Source organism: Ictalurus punctatus, chromosome 19 (genome assembly GCF_001660625.3).
Source record: "Ictalurus punctatus breed USDA103 chromosome 19, Coco_2.0, whole genome shotgun sequence".
Classification (NCBI taxonomy): domain Eukaryota; kingdom Metazoa; phylum Chordata; class Actinopteri; order Siluriformes; family Ictaluridae; genus Ictalurus; species Ictalurus punctatus.
The window spans coordinates 405,448-423,643 of NC_030434.2; the positions used below are offsets into that span (position 1 = coordinate 405,448).

Here is an 18,196-nt window from a genome sequence, read left to right on the forward strand (position 1 = left end):
CACATCACTCCATTCTCTATCCTTTGGTTTTGACACAGAGACATGGGACACTGAATGTGGGACCTCATATAATTTAGTTTGTTCTTGGTATAGGGTTACTGAGCATTCACAGAACGTGTCTGACCAATATACTGTATTTAGAAATAGCTGCTCATTCTCATACTCAGCATCTCTTTCCCCCTTTGCATGCGCTTTGCAGTGGAGAGCAGACGGTAACATTAACTCGATTGTTCCCTGTTTCTTTTCACGTGCTAGACTAACAAGACATATACAAACGTTAGAACTAAATGTTCAGCCTCCATTCACACACATTCACAATGCAGCATTCACATTATGTTGTAGACATGATAATGGGCTATCAGTCACTGTCTCTCCCTGGGGTGAGGAAATCAGAGCTTGGTGCAAAATGCACATTAAATCTCTCCTTAACAAACTGACTGGTCAAGATCATGAAATTAAGAAACGGTGCTTAATGGTCCTTCTGTTTTCACATTCACACATTAAGGGCTCTGAGAACCTCTCTAAAAGGAATGTCCCATTACCCCCACAGAATGCAGTGAATGAGTGCTAATTTTCAGGGGTTCGTTAAATTCCCCCTGCATAATTGCAGAATAGGTGGATCCTGATTCAACTAAAAATGAAACCTTTTGTTCCTTCACCATTAAAGATATACAAGGTAGTTTAGCGAATGTAAAAGCCCCATACTTGAGTAGGTTTAATGTTACTTCAGAATTGGATAATGTTGTGTCTAGTTTGTGGATGGTTGTGCATGTTGCTGCATAACATGATCTAACTGAGATCGTTTGTGTTGTGTGTTACCTCCCCCGTCCCCAGGTGCTGTGCCGTCTTTGTTCTCCACCTGTCACTTCGCCCCCTCCTCAGTCTTGGGGCAATCTTCATTTCTGGGACAGTCTCTAGCGAAATGCCCAGTTTTCACAGCTACACAGCTATTAGTCCAGGCTCTTATAATATCAAATCTGAGCTACTGCAATGCACTACTTTCGGGACATCCAGCCAGCTCCATCAAACCCCTTCAGATGAATCAGAATGCAGCAGCACGCCTCATCTTAGAACAAAACCCCCCTACCTCAACATTCTCCTGAAGGCTTGTGTTCCCTCATGCAATCTGTGATGGATTAATGACCGACGCTTAGTAGTGTCTACTCCGCGTGTCTCAATGTCCCTTTCCAGAAACTTCGCACTATCTGTCCCTCAGTGGTGGAATGAACTTCCAACCTCAGTCCGGACAGCAGAATCTGTCACTATCTTCAAAAAACAGCTAAAGACCTTTTATGTGAACATGTAACTAATCCCGAAAAGAAGAAAGAAAAAAAAACACCTTACTCTGGCTCTTACACCTCTACTCTGTGCACTTTGCTTCTTCAAGGACTCATTTAAAGATTTAGGGCTGCAATCTCTGGTTTTAAGCCGTTCACAAAGCTATTACTGAGATGTGCCACCCCCACTGTGATTTGACCGCCACCATCTGGTAGCGCCACTGGTCTCTCCAGTCTGGAATTGGCATCGTGGACCTTGGTCAAACGTGATAGATACTGAGTCACAGTACTGGAAAGGCTTCATTTAACCATTGCTGGAGTGCTGCTATCGCCCCTGTGGTCATTGTGAGTCCAGTCTGGAAAACTGAGCCTGAGGTCATTCTCCAGAAAGTCTCATGATACTTTTGACCAGTCAGTGCCTAACTTCTCTATTAGTAGGCAAGGCAGTTCGTGGGTGGTAAAGACCCACTTCTTCCGTGAACACCTAACCGACTCATAAAAAAACAAACAAACAAACAAAAAAAACAACACCATTATATATATTTGCACTTTCCACCTATAATCTGCGCACTTTGCTTCTTCTGGAACTCAATTAATGGATCTTGTATGGTAGCACTACTTGTATTGTTCTCTGCTTGATATATCGCTTTGCTTGTATTTTTCTCATTTGTTAGTCGCTTTGGATAAAAGCATCTGCTAAGTGAATAAATGTAAATGGTGGGTCTAAACTCTCTGCAAAAGATCAGAAGTTCATCTCGGAACCTCCCGCCTCTGAACATTAGGGAGGTGTGCCATGCCTGGTATGGGATGGGGAGAGAAGCCACCCTAGCTGTGCACTGTATTCTGGTGGTCGAAGAACCTCAAGGTCTGGATAGATGCACTCTGCTCTGGGGATCACCTGCGTCTCCACCGTGCCTTGGTTAGGAGCAGAGCCGCAGCTTAGGCAGGCTGGTGGACACATCGAGACGGGGAGTTTCATCTGTTCAAGAGTCAATGGTGCATGCCACTTCCTTGTAATAACACGTCACAAAACGCTGCATCCTACTATAAACAATACTTACTCAATATAATGTTTCTAGCACAATAAAATTGTCATTACTACTTAATATATGTTCATCGACATATAGCTTATTTTTTACTAAGGTTCCCGGAATCTCTTAATAGAGAAAACCCACTTTCCTATATCATTGACTCCTTGCCACAGAAGAACTCAATATAATATTGTTCATCTCAATAACTTGTTTGCAATTACCTTTAAGAGAAATCGATGGTTCCTACTCGCGATCGGTGGACTACAGCGGTTTACGGCTGTACGCGACAAAAGGCAGACTGCCCCAATGCTAACACGAGCTTGAGGATGGATGATAGAGTCCATTTGCAGCCCACACAAGAATGTCAATATTGGTCATGGAAATTTGACAAACACAGGTAGACTCATCCTTAAGAAAGCAAACAGTGTCTTTTATTGAAGAACATTAACAACATGAGAAGAGAGGAAAAGAAAAAAAGCGCTGAAGCATATCAACAGCATGAGAAGAAAGAAAAATAAAAGAGCACTCTGTGTTTTTCTCACAGCTCCATATATACAATGGATATCTGGATATTTGTGTGTGCGAACACAAGCATGCAGATGTGTGTCTTGATAAAAGGAAGCTAAACCCAGTTTTGAGAAAAAAACAAGTTATACTCTTTGTTCAGAACATTATGTACAATGTACAATGGCGGCTGTGGTTCAGTTGGTAGAGTGGGTTGTCCACTAATCACTTCGGCAAGACACTGAACCCCAAGTTGCTCCCCATGGCAAGTTAACGATTTGCATGGCAGCTCTGCTACCAATGGTGTGTGAATCTGTGTGTAAATGGGTGAATGAGACACAGTGTAAAGCGCTTTGGATAAAAGTGCGCCATTTACCATGTACAAGTCCTGACCTATAGGGTTACGAGTCTAACAAAGACATTTACTTCAGACATGTTCATACAGAAGAACGAATATGAGTACAATAATGAATTTGTCTCACAGCTCATATATGCTCATTCCCAGTTTGTTGCTAGAAAATTATTGTAAAATATTCAAGTTAATTTCATTGAACAAAAATAATGCCATTGTTTTTTTGCATACAATATTTATTCAAAATGTACTTAGATGTAAAATGTGATACAGTTAGGGAAGACATTGTAAGTAGGTAAACACAAAATGTTGTAATAATAAAAAAATATAAACCATCTAAACTATATTATACAACAGTTAGTTCTGGTCCACTAATTTGATTAAACAAGCAGTCTTCCGATAGTGCTGATATTTAGTATAACACTGGTACACTTCACAACTGACAAATGTCAGTTAACTCAGATGCCAATCCTGTCAGGTGAGAATTCCACCAATGTCTTGAAATGATTCCTGTCCATTTTAGCTGTCTCTTCCACTGACTGGGTTCAACTACAGTTCGGGTCCTTTTTCACCTGCTGTTCCTAATAATCCCTCAGGTTTTTTTCTGGGATTGAGGTCCGGGGAATTTTGTCCATGGTTCAGAGATCAGTGTAGAATTGTGTGCAGTCTGATTCACTGTACACGATGAACACCCACTTCTCACATCTCTGAATCTGTTTAATGTGTTATAACTAAATGAGTGATCCGTTTATTAATGTGTTCTCTATTCTTCACCAGGGAAATACAGGAACACCGGAGTCTTCATCACACATATGGCATCCACATACTGAATATAAAAGAAAAACATGTGAATTAATAACCACAAACTGGACTGTGGCACTTCATGATCAACCTGTAATCATCTCTGCTCCAAGAGGACAATCATTGTCCACTGTTTATAATTAATCATTCTACATTTCTTCATTCTTACTAACATCTGTGTTATAACATTTAGCGAGAACAAATTAGAACTTCCACAAGTTCTAACAGGAAAATGAGCAGATATTTACCCATCCCATTACTGCTTTTATCCAATTACAGGCTGTGGAGTTTTTTAAATAATGAACACTACAGTGTCATTTAGCTCTTGTTCTACATTTATATTTAAGTGCAGACTTTAAGAAGAAGCCGAGTTGAATTTTACAGGAATGACAGGAGACACGGTGTGAAGGTACGGTGCTGGAAGAATCACCAGAGTGAGTAAAGTGGCTGCTAAATCAAATATTTGTAGCATAAAGATGCTGATTTTAATTAGTTTTTATGAGAATTGATAAGAATGTGCGTTCCCCAGAAACAGGGAAAAGCAGAGATCATCTTGTTCAGACAAAAGCAGCAGTATAAAGTCAGAGATAGCAGGCTGTCACAAGGAGACCAGGTGTTCATTTACAATCACTCTCATGCACTCATTTAGGACATTTTGTAGACTCTGTCTGATTACCTGTCTTCTACCTTAAGATAAATTTTAAATCAACATACTTGACTGAACACAAAACAGCATTAAAGCCAATTTATTAGAAAAATTCAGATTAAATAGAATATAATGAAATTTTCTAAAACCTGGAGATTTTTCTTTCCTAAGCTGGAAAGCTGATATTAATTGGAACTAAAGAGAGATGTTCAAACTAATGATAATGAGGTTAAATGATTAGTCTTTTATTTTTTTCCAACATTCATCAAAAAACACTCACCGCAGTGTCTGTAGATTGTAATGTTCATCATTCTTAAGAGCAATAAGACTATTTAATCCTGAGGCTCCTATTTTATTATAGGACAGATCCAGGTATCTCAGGTGTGAGGGGTTTGAGCTCAGAGCTGAAGTCAGAGCAGCACAGCCTTCATCTGAGATATCACAGTTATTCAACCTGTAGAGAGACATAAAGACACAGTGGCTGTTGGAGAGCAGAAGTTTCCTCTGTTAAGTTTTTCCTTTAACAACATTATTGTTCAGTGATTTTTCGTAAAGTGGACACACGAACAGAGACTTCAGTGAGTTCTAGAGATTTCTGCAGGTCTTTTGCTTTTCCTCTTTGGGTTATCTTTCACTTCCTTGATAAACCTAAAACTTCTGCTTCAGTCTCACTATTAGAGTATGTGTCTTACTCAGGAGCAGGTCATGTGACTCTCAGAGAGATGATCTTACCTCAGTTTCTCCAGTTTACAGTGAGGATTCTCAAGTACAGCAGAGAGACTCTTCACTCCTGAGTCTCCTATTTCATTCTCAGACAGATTCAGTACTTTCAGATGTGAGGGGTTTGATCTCAGAGCTGAACTCAGATCAGCACAGCCTTCATCTGAGACTCCACACTTATGCAACCTGTAGAGACACAATGACACACTCTTCATCAAAATAATTGTATCTTATATCTAACAGCATAAAGACTATTTTTATATTTCCACTTTCTGCCTAATTCTGACACCATTATCTTCTCATTATGAAAATGTCTCACAGATGATTCCATATGAAAATAAGTGCAAAGTATTATTATAATAATGATGATAAAATGGTAGGAATTAGACAGAAAGTGCAATTCGCCATCATACTGAGAATTCCTATAATATATTACATTCATTTTCAGATGGAGTTGTCGGATTTCTGGGATTGTCGGGTTTCTGTCAGATTTTGTTTTGAGAATGATGAGATAATGGGGTAGGACATTGCACAGATGGTGCTCAACCAGAATAAGCTTTCTGCCACCGCAGGTACTGCCACAACATGTATGTGCTGCTCTTGACCGGTAAGTGGGGCTATAACCACAGATTTTCACAACAGGGGTGGACGTGCTTCGACAGTAACAGTCAACCTCGCTTTGCCAATGGGCTAGATTTGACCGTTGCACTCAGTGGAGAATACAAGAAAAAATGTTGCACTTAGTGGAGAATACAAGAAAAACACTATCTGTAAGTGAAGAACAAATCATATTAACAGAACCAAACATAGTACATTTACACTTACATTTATTCACTTAGCAGACGCTTTTATCCAAAACGACTTACAAATGAGAAAGATACAAGCAAAGCGATATCAAGCAGAGAACAATACAATAAGTGCTACCATACGAGATCTATTAATTGAATTCCAGAAGAAGTACTCAAAAGCCCATGTAAGACTTTGTTGTTTAGAATGAATTCAAGCCAAACAGTAAATGTGAAGACTGTATTCTGTGCTTACTTTTGCATGTACTGTATAATATAGTACTTCTACCCCACATTTTATTTTATTAAACTTTAGAAAGATTTGCATTATTATTTATATCATTGTATCTTGCATGATTTTTTCCTTGCAATAAAATAAAAATGATAGAAAAGGTGGATTTCTCTGCATGGTAGAGCTTATGTCATGTCTGGGTAATTATAGTAACCCTGTAATCAAATAATTTGTCTTTTATTACTAACTTTTACAACTAACAAATCTTATTAATAATAAATCTACACAGATTGTTACAAACACAGGTCAAATGTATGCATTTTTATCAAATATTGAATGTGATATATATGCACAAACATGTACATGCACTCACAGAGTACAAAGAGATGGAAATCTCTTTGAAAACAACGTGTCCACACAAAACAAACATGATGCACACCCCCTAATTTGATTACTGAATGGATCTTTAACAAAACGTACATAAGAAATAGATGGTGTTTGATTTAAGACAAGACACGACAGGCAAAAAAAAAAAAAGATTTTTGTGTGTACCGATCAATTTTCAGATTTTGGTATATTTTACATCTATAACATTTCTTATTTAACACTGATACCATAAAAATGACAAAAGTTATAAAATATATGTGACAATCTAAAATATATATAATTGATTCTCGTTACTTTTATTCACAAAATATTTTTAGATTTTGATAATTATTTAGCTTGTGGATTTTTTTATTTCATTTGGAAGTTTTGACACTAAATTAAATCCATATAAAACTGATGGAGAGTAAAAATGTCTACAAATTGGGTTCAAAAAGTTGTACAGCTTCAGGATGTGAAATACACAGAAATTAATATGTCTGTAGAAGAATGACATGAAGACAGAGAGACTTTTATTGAGCTTTTTGTGCATTTGAGGAAGGATCTCAAAAAAAGTGTAGAGAAATAGGAAGGTGTCATTTTAGGATCTTAATGAAAGAACTATTGAGGAAAATTGCATGTCTCTTGAGCTGCTTCTGTAACGTGGATCTGGCAACCCTGTTCATAACCACTAGATGACGACATATTGAACAAACCTTCACTGACAGAATAAATACTATTTCAGCTTTATTTAAAAAAAAATATTTGGGGATTTATTTAATTGTTGACTGTATCAGTCCTGTGGCATCAACATCTAATTTTAGCTTTCAAATTCTATTTATTTAATTTATTAGATCATTTCCATGTCACTGCTGCTTTTAAACCCTGCAGCTCACACACAGTGCATTTATTTTATGTCCCAGCTGCAGTTTGTGTAATTAGTTACAATGTTTTAGTAAATTTCACAGTAATTTCAGACACATTGCAGTCGCATCAAGTTACGTTTGTGCTGCAGCTTCTCACATATGTACATCTGACCCAAAGACTCTGTGACAAATCATCAGTGTGAAGTGAAAAGAAACAATCTTCCTCCTCAGGACATTGATGATGAACCTAAAACTTCTGCTTCAGTCTCCATTAGATTACTATTAGAGAATGTGTCTTACTGAGGAGCAGGTCATGTGACTCTCAGAGAGATGATCTTACCTCAGTTTCTCCAGTTTACAGTGAGGACTCTCCAGTACAGCAGAGAGACTCTTCACTCCTGAGTTACTGATTTTATTAGAGGACAGATCCAGTTCTCTCAGGTATGAGGGGTTTGATCTCAGAGCTGAACTCAGATCAGCACAGCCTTCATCTGAGACTCCACACTTATGCAACCTGTAGAGAGACACAATGACAGAAGATTTTTATATTGGTTATATAATATATATTATATACTTTAAAGATGATGTGTTTGTTAAATGATTTTATTATTCAGAATGATGTGTGGATTTAATCACCCGTTTATTCTAATTAACAATGTAATTACAAATGATCATACTGAGTGTTATATTTAGTTTCTCTCATCTGTTGTGTCATATTAAACTATTAGCAGAAACAGAAAGCAGCAGACTAACCATGAACGTTAATCAGAGAGAGAAAGAGAGAGAAAGTGAATCTCAGATGGTTCTCTACTAGACTTAAACTTGTTTCTCCACAACCTGCATAATGCATTTATATAACAAAACCTTCTTTCATTTAGCCTTCTTTCATCTCAGAAATATTTCTAAGATAAGAAATATATTGTCACTACATGATGCAGAAATATTAGTTCATGCATTCGTCACCTCTAGACTAGATTACTGTAATGCCTTACTGTCTGGATGTTCCAGTAGGAACATAAACAAATTCCAGTTAGTCCAGAATGCAGCTGCTAGAGTCCTAACTAGAACCAGAAGATATGACCACATCACCCCAATTTTATCAACACTGCATTGGCTCCAAGTGAAATCTCGCAGTGATTATAAAATATTATTATTAACCTATAAAGCACTAAGTGGTCTCGCACCACAGTATCTGTTGGAAACTCTCTATTCCCTAAGATAGGTATAAGTATGTTTAGGTTATAGTTTAATTTCTGTCTCATGAACTTTTCTAGACCTGTCTGTTGTGTACGTGCCAGTAAACATGTCACCATAGGAGCTTCCTATTTTCTGTTAAGCGTACAGGTACCATATATGTTCAGAAACCTGTACATTCTTGTATTGCCTAAGATGTTTTTCACGTACCTGGCCAGACAGTTCAACTGCCATATTATTTCCACACCTATGCCTATGCACGACTATTTGTATATAAACCTCTGTGAAATCTGCAAGGCTACAGCACGGGGAAGAGCTTTCTCTTATAGAGCCCCACAGTTATGGATTAGTCTTCCAATTAGTGTTCGGGACTCAGACACAGTCTCATTGTTTAAGTCTAGTCTTAAAATGTATTTGTTTACTCAAGCCTACCCTGATTATGCTTTCTGTTACGCTAAGCACAATCCTAATAATCTTTTCTCTCCCTCTCTCCTTCTGCTGAGCCACACACAATTTTATGGAGATACTAGAGATCCTGATACTTTCTGCTCTCTGGACCTGTCTGATCAATTCAATTCAATTCAATTTTATTTGTATAGCGCTTTTTACAATAGACAATAGTCTCAAAGCAGCTTTACAGAAATATCAACATGGTATACAGATATTAAAGGTGCGAATTTATCCCAACTCAGTGATCAGTTTCGGATGTCGTACCTCTGGATGGAGCTCTTATCTACTCCAATTCCAGATTGCTGGGACTACAGCTGCTTCAAAAAGGCTTCATATAAATCCATAATGAACATTTTCATACTATCTGTTGTTACCCAGATGAGGATGGGTTCCCTTCTGAGTCTGTGCTGAGCTTTTTGTGCATTTAAGGAATCACCCTAAATAGTGTGGAAAAATTGGAAGTGTGTCTGGTTACACATTCTGCTCAATTTAATAAAGTTTGTGAGATCAGCAGTCATCAGTTTTACACGTTATTTTGTCCTCCTCTCAAAACCAGGTGTAAATCAACAGCATGTGTGTTGGTGAGAGCAGCTGCCAGGCCCCCAGTTTAAATGAAGAACTCAGCTACTTTTGACTCACCAGTGTGGATTGATTTCTTTGGATGTGCATTGGAGTTTGGACATTTTTATGTACATTATTTTAATCATACAGACACCTATTGATCCTGTTCTCAACTTCAGCTCTGTGTAACTGTATGAATGTATTTGAGTCAGTGGGTTTACTCATAGACGTGCTTTATTTATGATAATACATGGAATATTATGAGACCATTTTATGACCTTAGTAAAAGAACTATTGAGAGAAACTGCAAGGTCTTAATACTGCTTGTTCACTGAGTGTCACGATTGCTTCAGCTAGCACTGAAGTATTGTAGCATGCTCTGAAAACGGAAGCGCAAGTGTGTTGTTCAAGCCCGTTGCACGAGCGCTTAGCTAATGCACGCTTTCTGGTCTTCAATGACATTGACTTTGTTTACTTTGAACACATGCTTTTGTTATGGTTATATTCTGTCTCCGCCCCTTTTTGTCACTGGTTGTTGCACTTTGCGTAGTACTGAGTTAATCTCCTTACCAAGCGGTTGATCCTTAGTTCTCATTTTTGATTCATGTTCTCTGACCTTGTTATCATTTCTCGTTTTGTGTTTTCCTTGCCCCATTTATGGCCATCTGCCGATCGACTGACCTTTTGCCTGTTATTAGACCAAGGGTGTAACCATGGTATGGACATTGGGGGGGTCCAAGCCCCTCCCCCAACATCCAAAGTTTGATACTGAATATGTGCATATTTAGAACACAGTTTTAGGTTTATCATTTGAATTCATGTGATTTCTGAGTGCTAGAAGCTCCCACAGCATGGGGGAATTGTAGGGTGCTGTGGACGTCCTGTGGGCAGATGCATTCTATGCTCCATAACTTACCATGAAACCTACCACACTGAGTAGAGGCTAGCAAAGATGTGTGAAGGCATACCACACACGCTAACATTTAAACACGCAATCACGACTTTTAAACAAACTCAGAAAGGATGGTTACCTATGAAACTAAATTCAGCACTATATATGTTGTAAATACAATTTCCCCATTGATGCTTTCAAGCAATGCTGTGCTGCCTGCATTGTGACCAGGTACCATTATTTTCCCAATGACTGACTTAGATGATCATTTTAATTTGATAAACTGAATATTCTGTAAGGATAAGCGGTATAGAAGATGGATGGATGAATATTCTGTTTGAGTAACTGGTGTCATTTATTATGTTAATGTCATCATGCTATTTAGCTTGCTGTGTAATAAGTGTACAAAGTGTACAACAATATATAGTGGTAACCTGAAACGTTAGCTATGTAAAGGGTTAACTGTGTTAACTTAGGGGTTAACTTATGGCAGTTAACTGGGTTAACTGCCATAACTAGTTCTGAATGGATAACTACAATATGGCCACAACTCAGACGTTAGTTTAATATCTCTCGTTGCCAAGCTAGCACATCTCAGCATTATGCTGAGCCTTATAATTTAAAATAACTTAGTTGTCCTTAGCCCAAATGTAGTGTAAAGGAACGAAATGCTCTGCAACTTTCTTTCACTTTCACTCAAATTTATAACAGTCTGAGTTTCAATCTGGGGGCCCCCTTGGCGGCTGCTAGGGGGTGCCCAGGGGCCTCAACAATTTGGAGTGAAAAATAAATTCTCACTCTCAGACAACCACACACACACACACAATCAATTCCTAATATAATGTAATGTAAAGACGTAAGATGTAATTATTAATAAAAAAAAGGGGGTATATATTCAGAAGTCTGTATTTTTAATGTGTTTTAAAGACATCTTGCAAAAGGGGGGCCTTGGTCAAATGTTAATGCCATTTGAGGGGCCTTGCCCTGGAAAAGTTTGGGAACCCCTGGCCTAGCCCACTTCGTAGGTGTGCAAATATCAAAAAATAATTGATGTTCTTAAGAACAAACCAAGCCATGGTATGATGCCTTCTATACTAAGCTAAGGTTACCTACTATTTAGGTATCTAGTTACTTACTGTCTGAAAAACGCTTGTATGTTCTGCTTCACTTTTCTATGCATGGCTGCTGTCTCCATTTCTTACAGACTGTGCTGCTAAAATATATCAACGAACTTGCGTTAAGTATGGGCGCAACCAAGAAAACGGAAATTTATTAAAAAGGAATAGACATAAATAAATAGAATAGATGAAGAAAAGACAGATCTGTTGGCAGGGTTCATTAAAGGGTGACATATAGAAAATATTTTGTATTGTATATTGTGTGGGCCAAATTGGTATTTTCCTCAAGATTGGGGGGACACGAACCCCCCCCCCCCCCCCCCCCCCCCCCCAAGAATGCGTGGTTATACCCATGTATTAGACCACGCTTTGGATTACCATTTTGCATTTGTCTGCCTGCCTCTCTCTTTCTAATAAACATCTTTAACTGCACTTGTATCCATCCAAACCTCAATTACATAAATTTACGTGACACTGAGATGCCTCTGTAATGTAAACCTGACAACCCTGTTCATAGCAGATAAACGGAGACGTACTGAACGAACATTCACTGACAGAATAAACACTATTTCAGCCTTAAGTGTAATTTAAAAAATCAACAAAAGGATTCTTGCTGTTGCTTGCAATTTTTGTAAGCGCCTTTCATGCCCTTATTGCTTTTTTTTTTTTAAATCACTTTTTTTTTATATGTGACTGTTGAATTTTTTTATTTGAATGGCATTAACTTGTTATATTACTTGGTAACACTTCAGAATACTGATCTGTCATTAATGAATAATGACACAGAAAGAAATGAATAACGCAATATTAACATTCTAGTAACTACTATTAACTAACTAGCACACAGATGACTTTGATAGTTGACTATTAGCTAATCAATTACTATTATTTCTTTCATGCCTGCTGGAGAACGAGTGGGTTTGTTCGACAATCAGGGATTGAAATGTAAACACTGTGTGAACACAGTGTCTTAGAAATGCTGTGCATACATGATTCGACAAAATTCATTTGGCTGAAATATCACATTTTGATTCACTGTAAGAAATTTAGGATAAATTTGGATAAATAAAATATTAATATTATCCTTTATTGATTGAACATTATAACCAGCATGGTCTGATATCCGCTCGTGATAATTAAATTATAAATTGTGATTATTAAATTATAAGCTGTAAGACATCAGTGGAAATAGTCAGTCTAAAATCTCATAAAATCAGGGTATGTAGGGGGAAAAAAGATAGAAGAAATCTACCACAGTTATTGTGCAAACTGATAACTGATAGTGGTTAAACCGAGCTCTGGCTCAGAGCCAGAAGGAGCCAAAGTTCGTTCTAGCACCGATTTCAACATATTGCGCCTTTCATAAAGGTACGCAAAAGTTTTACATTGAAACCTCCTAGTATTATTGAAATAAAAGCGATATGTGATGCTTTGCCTTTATCAGAAAAACCTGGCCATTTTGTTGATTCGCTTAAACACCAGACTACATATGCTCAGTTAACAGGTCCAGATTTCCACTGTATTTTATTAAAGGTCCTTGGTCATGATGTCACCAAGGAACTTTTACTCACAGGCTCATGAATCCTCTAGCTTGTATGTAATTTGCTTCCAGAGTGAATGGGAAAACAATTCACGTTTGCATTTAAACCAGGAAACATTCCATTTCATTTACTGTATCATGATGATGGTGCTTATAGTTTTTTGGGACATTAGAGATTCCATATTTGTAGTTTGTTGGTGAATATAGTCATAATATAGTTTTCTGGGAAATATAGTCAGGATGTTCTCATAGTAAAAATGTGACAGTGAAGTTCAGATATGTGTCTCATGTGTAGTCTTTTTAGTTAATACATCATATTTATTAACATGTTTAAACAATATTCGGATAGAGTGCGCTCAACCCATCCTGACATCATGTTTTCTCACAAATTTGTCATCATTCTGTCGTTTCTTTCAACCTACTAGGTAGAGACTTAAACGGAAATGTTCTCTTACAATGCATGATGTAAGATTCACTCTGTTAACACCATCTAATCTGTGATTTTCTTCTTACTACCATGTGGGTAATGATGAGCACGAGCCTGACTGCACGGCGCATCTGCTACCTTATGCACTTGCCTCTGTGCCTAAAAATTTATGGGCAAAGCATACTAATGAAGTAGGCCTCATTCAGGTAAGCCCTTGTGCTGCAAACTTCAAAACCAAACGTTCTGTATATTGCAAGCAGTACCCATTATCAGCAGAAAAGGAGTTAGGCACACAGCCAGTGACTGATTCTTTACTTATGCAGGGCGTGGTCATTCATACACTATCTCCCTACAACACACTTGTTAACATTGTATGCAAGACAAATGGGAAGGGATGACTTTTTATTCAGGACCTTAGGCGAATTAATGATATTGTAATTCCATTGAGTCCTCTTGTAACTGACGTGGTTTGTATTCCTCACACGCACAAACACATTTCATGGTAATTGATTTATGTAGTGCATTTTTCAGCTTCCCTCTCTCTGAGCAGATGCAGCCCATTTTTTTGCGTTTACTTTTAAAAAGCAAAAATATGATGGGCGGGGGGGGGGGGGGGGGGGGGGGGGTTGGGGGGTTGGGTGGTATTGGAACAGTATTTCACATGTTCCAATACTAGTTCAGCAGAAATGTCCAGCAGAAATGTTCAGCAGAAATGTTTAGTTCAGCAGAAATGTTCAACAGAAATGTTCAGCAAAAATGTTTAGCAGAAATGTTCAGCAGAAATGTTCAACAGAAATGTTTAGCAGAAATGTTCAGCAGAAATGTTCAATAGAAATGTTCGGCAGAAATGTTCAACAGAAATGTTCAGCAGAAATGTTTACTTCAGCAGAAATGTCCAGCAGAAATTTTCAACAGAAATGTTCGGCAGAAATGTTTAGTTCAGCAGAAATGTCTAGCAGAAATGTTCAGCAGAAATGTTTAGTTCGACAGAAATGTTTAGTTCAGTACAAATGTTCAACAGAAATGTTTGGCAGAAATGTTTAGTTCAACAGAAATGTCCAGCAGAAATGTTCAGCAGAAATGTTTAGTTTGACAGAAACGTTTAGTTCAGCAGAAATGTTCACCAGAAATGTTCAGCAGAAATGTTCAATAAAAATGAAACTGGAAAAAATCAACAATAGACATAGACACCAATGGGTTATATCGACTCTCCTGCTGTGTTTTCATCTATGGTACATCAGGCCTTATCTACTCTCATTTTACCCAAGGGCAGCTGCCTTGTTCAGTACAGCAGACAACATTTTTTTTTATCAGCTGACGGACTTCAGCTCTGAACAGAGGGCTCTCTAAAACTCTTGATCCACCTGTCTCAGTGGGTTTGAAGGCTTTACTAACTAAACTTCAGCTCTATCAGACACTGGTCCAAAATCTGGGCTTTCATAGCTCTCCGGGACAGCACTGCCTAACCAGAAACCAAGTATGCACTATTGTTGACATCACACCTCCAGCCACACAAAGGGGTATGCTGAGTTTTTTGGGATTTATAAACTATTGTCATCAGTTCATTCCTAACTGCTCACATAACGACAAAATTCTCAGAGATTGCTGTCTCAAGGACTCTTTTCAGAACACTGAATGGTCTAAGATGATGAACCCTTTCTGTTTTCTAAAACAGACATTAATCTCAGCCCCGGCCCTGGGAATCCCAGACAAATCATCCCTGTTTCATCTGTATGTTTCTGAGGACGGAAGGACTGTGGCAGGGTTCCTGGCCGAGGAACACAATGGTAGCTATTACCCAGTAGCATATATTTCCAAATTTCAAGAACCTGTAGTTCAAGGTATGCCTGCCTGTATAAGGGCTGTTGCTGCATCTGTTCTCACGGTCACTGATGCTGAAAAGGTGGTTCTTTCACACCCACTCACACTGCACACATCTCATCAGGTCTTGTCTATCCTGAATAACATTCACACACAACACATGACTGCCCAATGTAGATCAGGATATGAAGTCATCCTTTGTGCAATACACAACCTCACCAAAAAAATCTGTAACCACTGCTAACAGCCGTGCAGTTTTTCTTTACAGACTTCTGCGTGCCTGCTCAGAGGAGCCTGCAAATGAGCCTGGTTGGAACATAACTGTTTGACCTGCATACATGACTCTTCATCACTCTGCTCTGATCTGTTGAGGGATCATGTTCTAAATCTAATGACTCAACAATTTTTCGTGGCTAGTCTGTGTGTTCATTAACAAATATAGTTCACAAGGTTCACTCTATTCCCTTTAATTCTGCTCATTGCTCTCAGATGTTCTTGTCATCTCTTTAAGCAAAAGACCGTTACAATTTACACTGATTTGTGTTATGCTTTTGGCGTTGCACATGATTTTGGTAAGATATGGCATGCTCATGGTTTTTGTGCCACTGAAGGTAAACCCATATCACATGCCATGCTTGTTTCTGATCTTTTAGAAGCTTTGCTTTAACCTGACAGGCTTGCTATTGTTAAGGTTAAAGGTCATGATTCTTCTAACACAAGGCAGGCCCATGGTAATCCACTTTCTAGCAAAGTAGCTAGGTGGACCTTGAAAAAGGGCTTGCCCAGCCTCTTTGTCCAGAATAATGTCTCCATTTTTCACGTTTTTGCATTCTCTGAGACCTTGTGACATTGATGTTGCTTTTTTACAGACACAGGCCTCATTTTTTGGTCCTCAGAAGGTTGTTCCCCATTGCCCTCTGATGGTTTAATATGCTGCTCTGATGGCTTGTCACTCTTCTGCCTTCTCTCCTTCTGTTCCTCGTGTACCATTTTGACAGTGTTTCTCATATTGCATGAAGAGGGGTGAATTTCAGCGATAACATCAAGTCTTTGTATTTGAAACACTCACAAAACTGTTAAATTTCTCATCAATGCATGCTTAACTCGACCAAGAGTAGATGTGCAAGGGAAAACCACCAAACATGATGCATTACCACCACTTAGTGGTCCTTTTCAGGCACTACAAACTGACTTCACACACTTGCCATCTATCAGAGGTCTCAAATATCTTCTAGTTATTGTTGATAAATTCTCTAAATGGGTAGAAGCCTTTCCATGCTCAAAGGAAAATGTCAATACAGTAATTAAAATTCTTTCAAAAGAAATAATCCCACGGTATAGTGACAATAGGACACCTTTTGTTTTCAAAATAACACAGAAACTGTGCAAGTATCTAAACATTAATTGGCACTTTCATACTCCATATCATCCCCAGAGCACAGGGATTGTGGGAAGAAAAAAATCGCACTATTAAGGAATGCCTTACTAAGGGGCTCTTGGAGAACCCCTCAAGTAAATGGGTCGATTTCTACCTGCTGTCCTATGTGAACTTCGCATGACTCCTAATCAGAAAATTAAATTGTCTCCATTTGAGATCATTCTGGGCAGACCGTTTCCCACTCCGTGGACTAAGGGTAACCCAGGTGTTTGCTTTACACGTGATCTGGACGTGATTGTCAGTGACTACATTCAAGCTATCATGGAAAAACTGAACAGTATACAGGGAGATGTTTCTGTTTGTCACCCTCTGTTCACAGAATAACCTACTGACCCTTTCCGCCTATGCAACATAGTTCTCATCAAGAGCCTGAAACCACAAAAGGTTGTGGAAGAAGCCTTCGGTCATCCTACACGTGTGGTGGCCGTTACCTGTACTGTTGTCCCTCCTTAGCCTTTAGGAGGCCTCATCACATCTCACCTTAACATATGCCCAACAGATGAGAAAGGGGAACAATCATAATCAAGATGTCCTTTGGGGGCCTCTTTTCATCTCATTTAACACATACACAAATATATATCTTTTTTGTGCTTTTAGAGTGTCCACAGAGACCACTTGTGGTTCCCCTTAGAAACCCAAGAGCACAATGATAAGCTTCATGGCATGGCCTCTGTCTTTCAATTTTGAAGATCTCTAGTTTGTGTCATGATGTACTAGAACAGAATTGTTTTGTGTTATTGGAATGTGTTGTTTTGTGCATTACTAATCACACCGCCTTTCGCCCTCACACTATCTCGGCTCTTCTTCTTATTATTATCTGGAAAAATAGATGTTTTTAGTTCTTATATCACTTGAACCTACGTAATAGATGTTTGATTTTATTTGTGACATGTTCCAATTGACTTTTATCATTATTTTATTAATATTTCTGTGTGTGTGTATATATATATATATATATATATATATATATATATATATATATATATATATATATATATATATATATATACTATGATTTCTCATTATTAAAACTAAAAAGCTTTCACTGAACTCTGTGTTTGCTTCTTCCTGAGCTCAGATGAGAGGAATCTGCCATTGCAGGGTGCAAATTCTGGTGCTGTGACTGATGTCGCAACGGTCAGAAACCCGGCACGCAAGGTATTAAAATCGCTCCTTCC

At 38.3% G+C, this 18,196-nt stretch overlaps 1 protein-coding gene across 4 annotated transcripts in view; it reads right to left on the reverse strand.

Moving 5' to 3' along the window:
* Positions 1-2,717: 2,717 nt before the first annotated feature.
* Positions 2,718-18,196, reverse strand: part of LOC108279528 (NACHT, LRR and PYD domains-containing protein 12) — a 120,126-nt gene continuing 104,647 nt past the window's right edge. For all 4 annotated transcript variants that reach the window (XM_053688333.1, XM_053688332.1, XM_053688331.1 and 1 more), the window contains 4 exons: positions 7,918-8,091; positions 5,344-5,517; positions 4,892-5,065; positions 2,718-3,990 (listed from right to left, as the gene is read on the reverse strand). In XM_053688333.1, the coding sequence (XP_053544308.1) occupies positions 3,969-3,990; positions 4,892-5,065; positions 5,344-5,517; positions 7,918-8,091 (544 nt within the window). In that variant the 3' untranslated portion in view covers positions 2,718-3,968. The remainder of the gene's footprint in view (positions 3,991-4,891; positions 5,066-5,343; positions 5,518-7,917; positions 8,092-18,196) is intronic.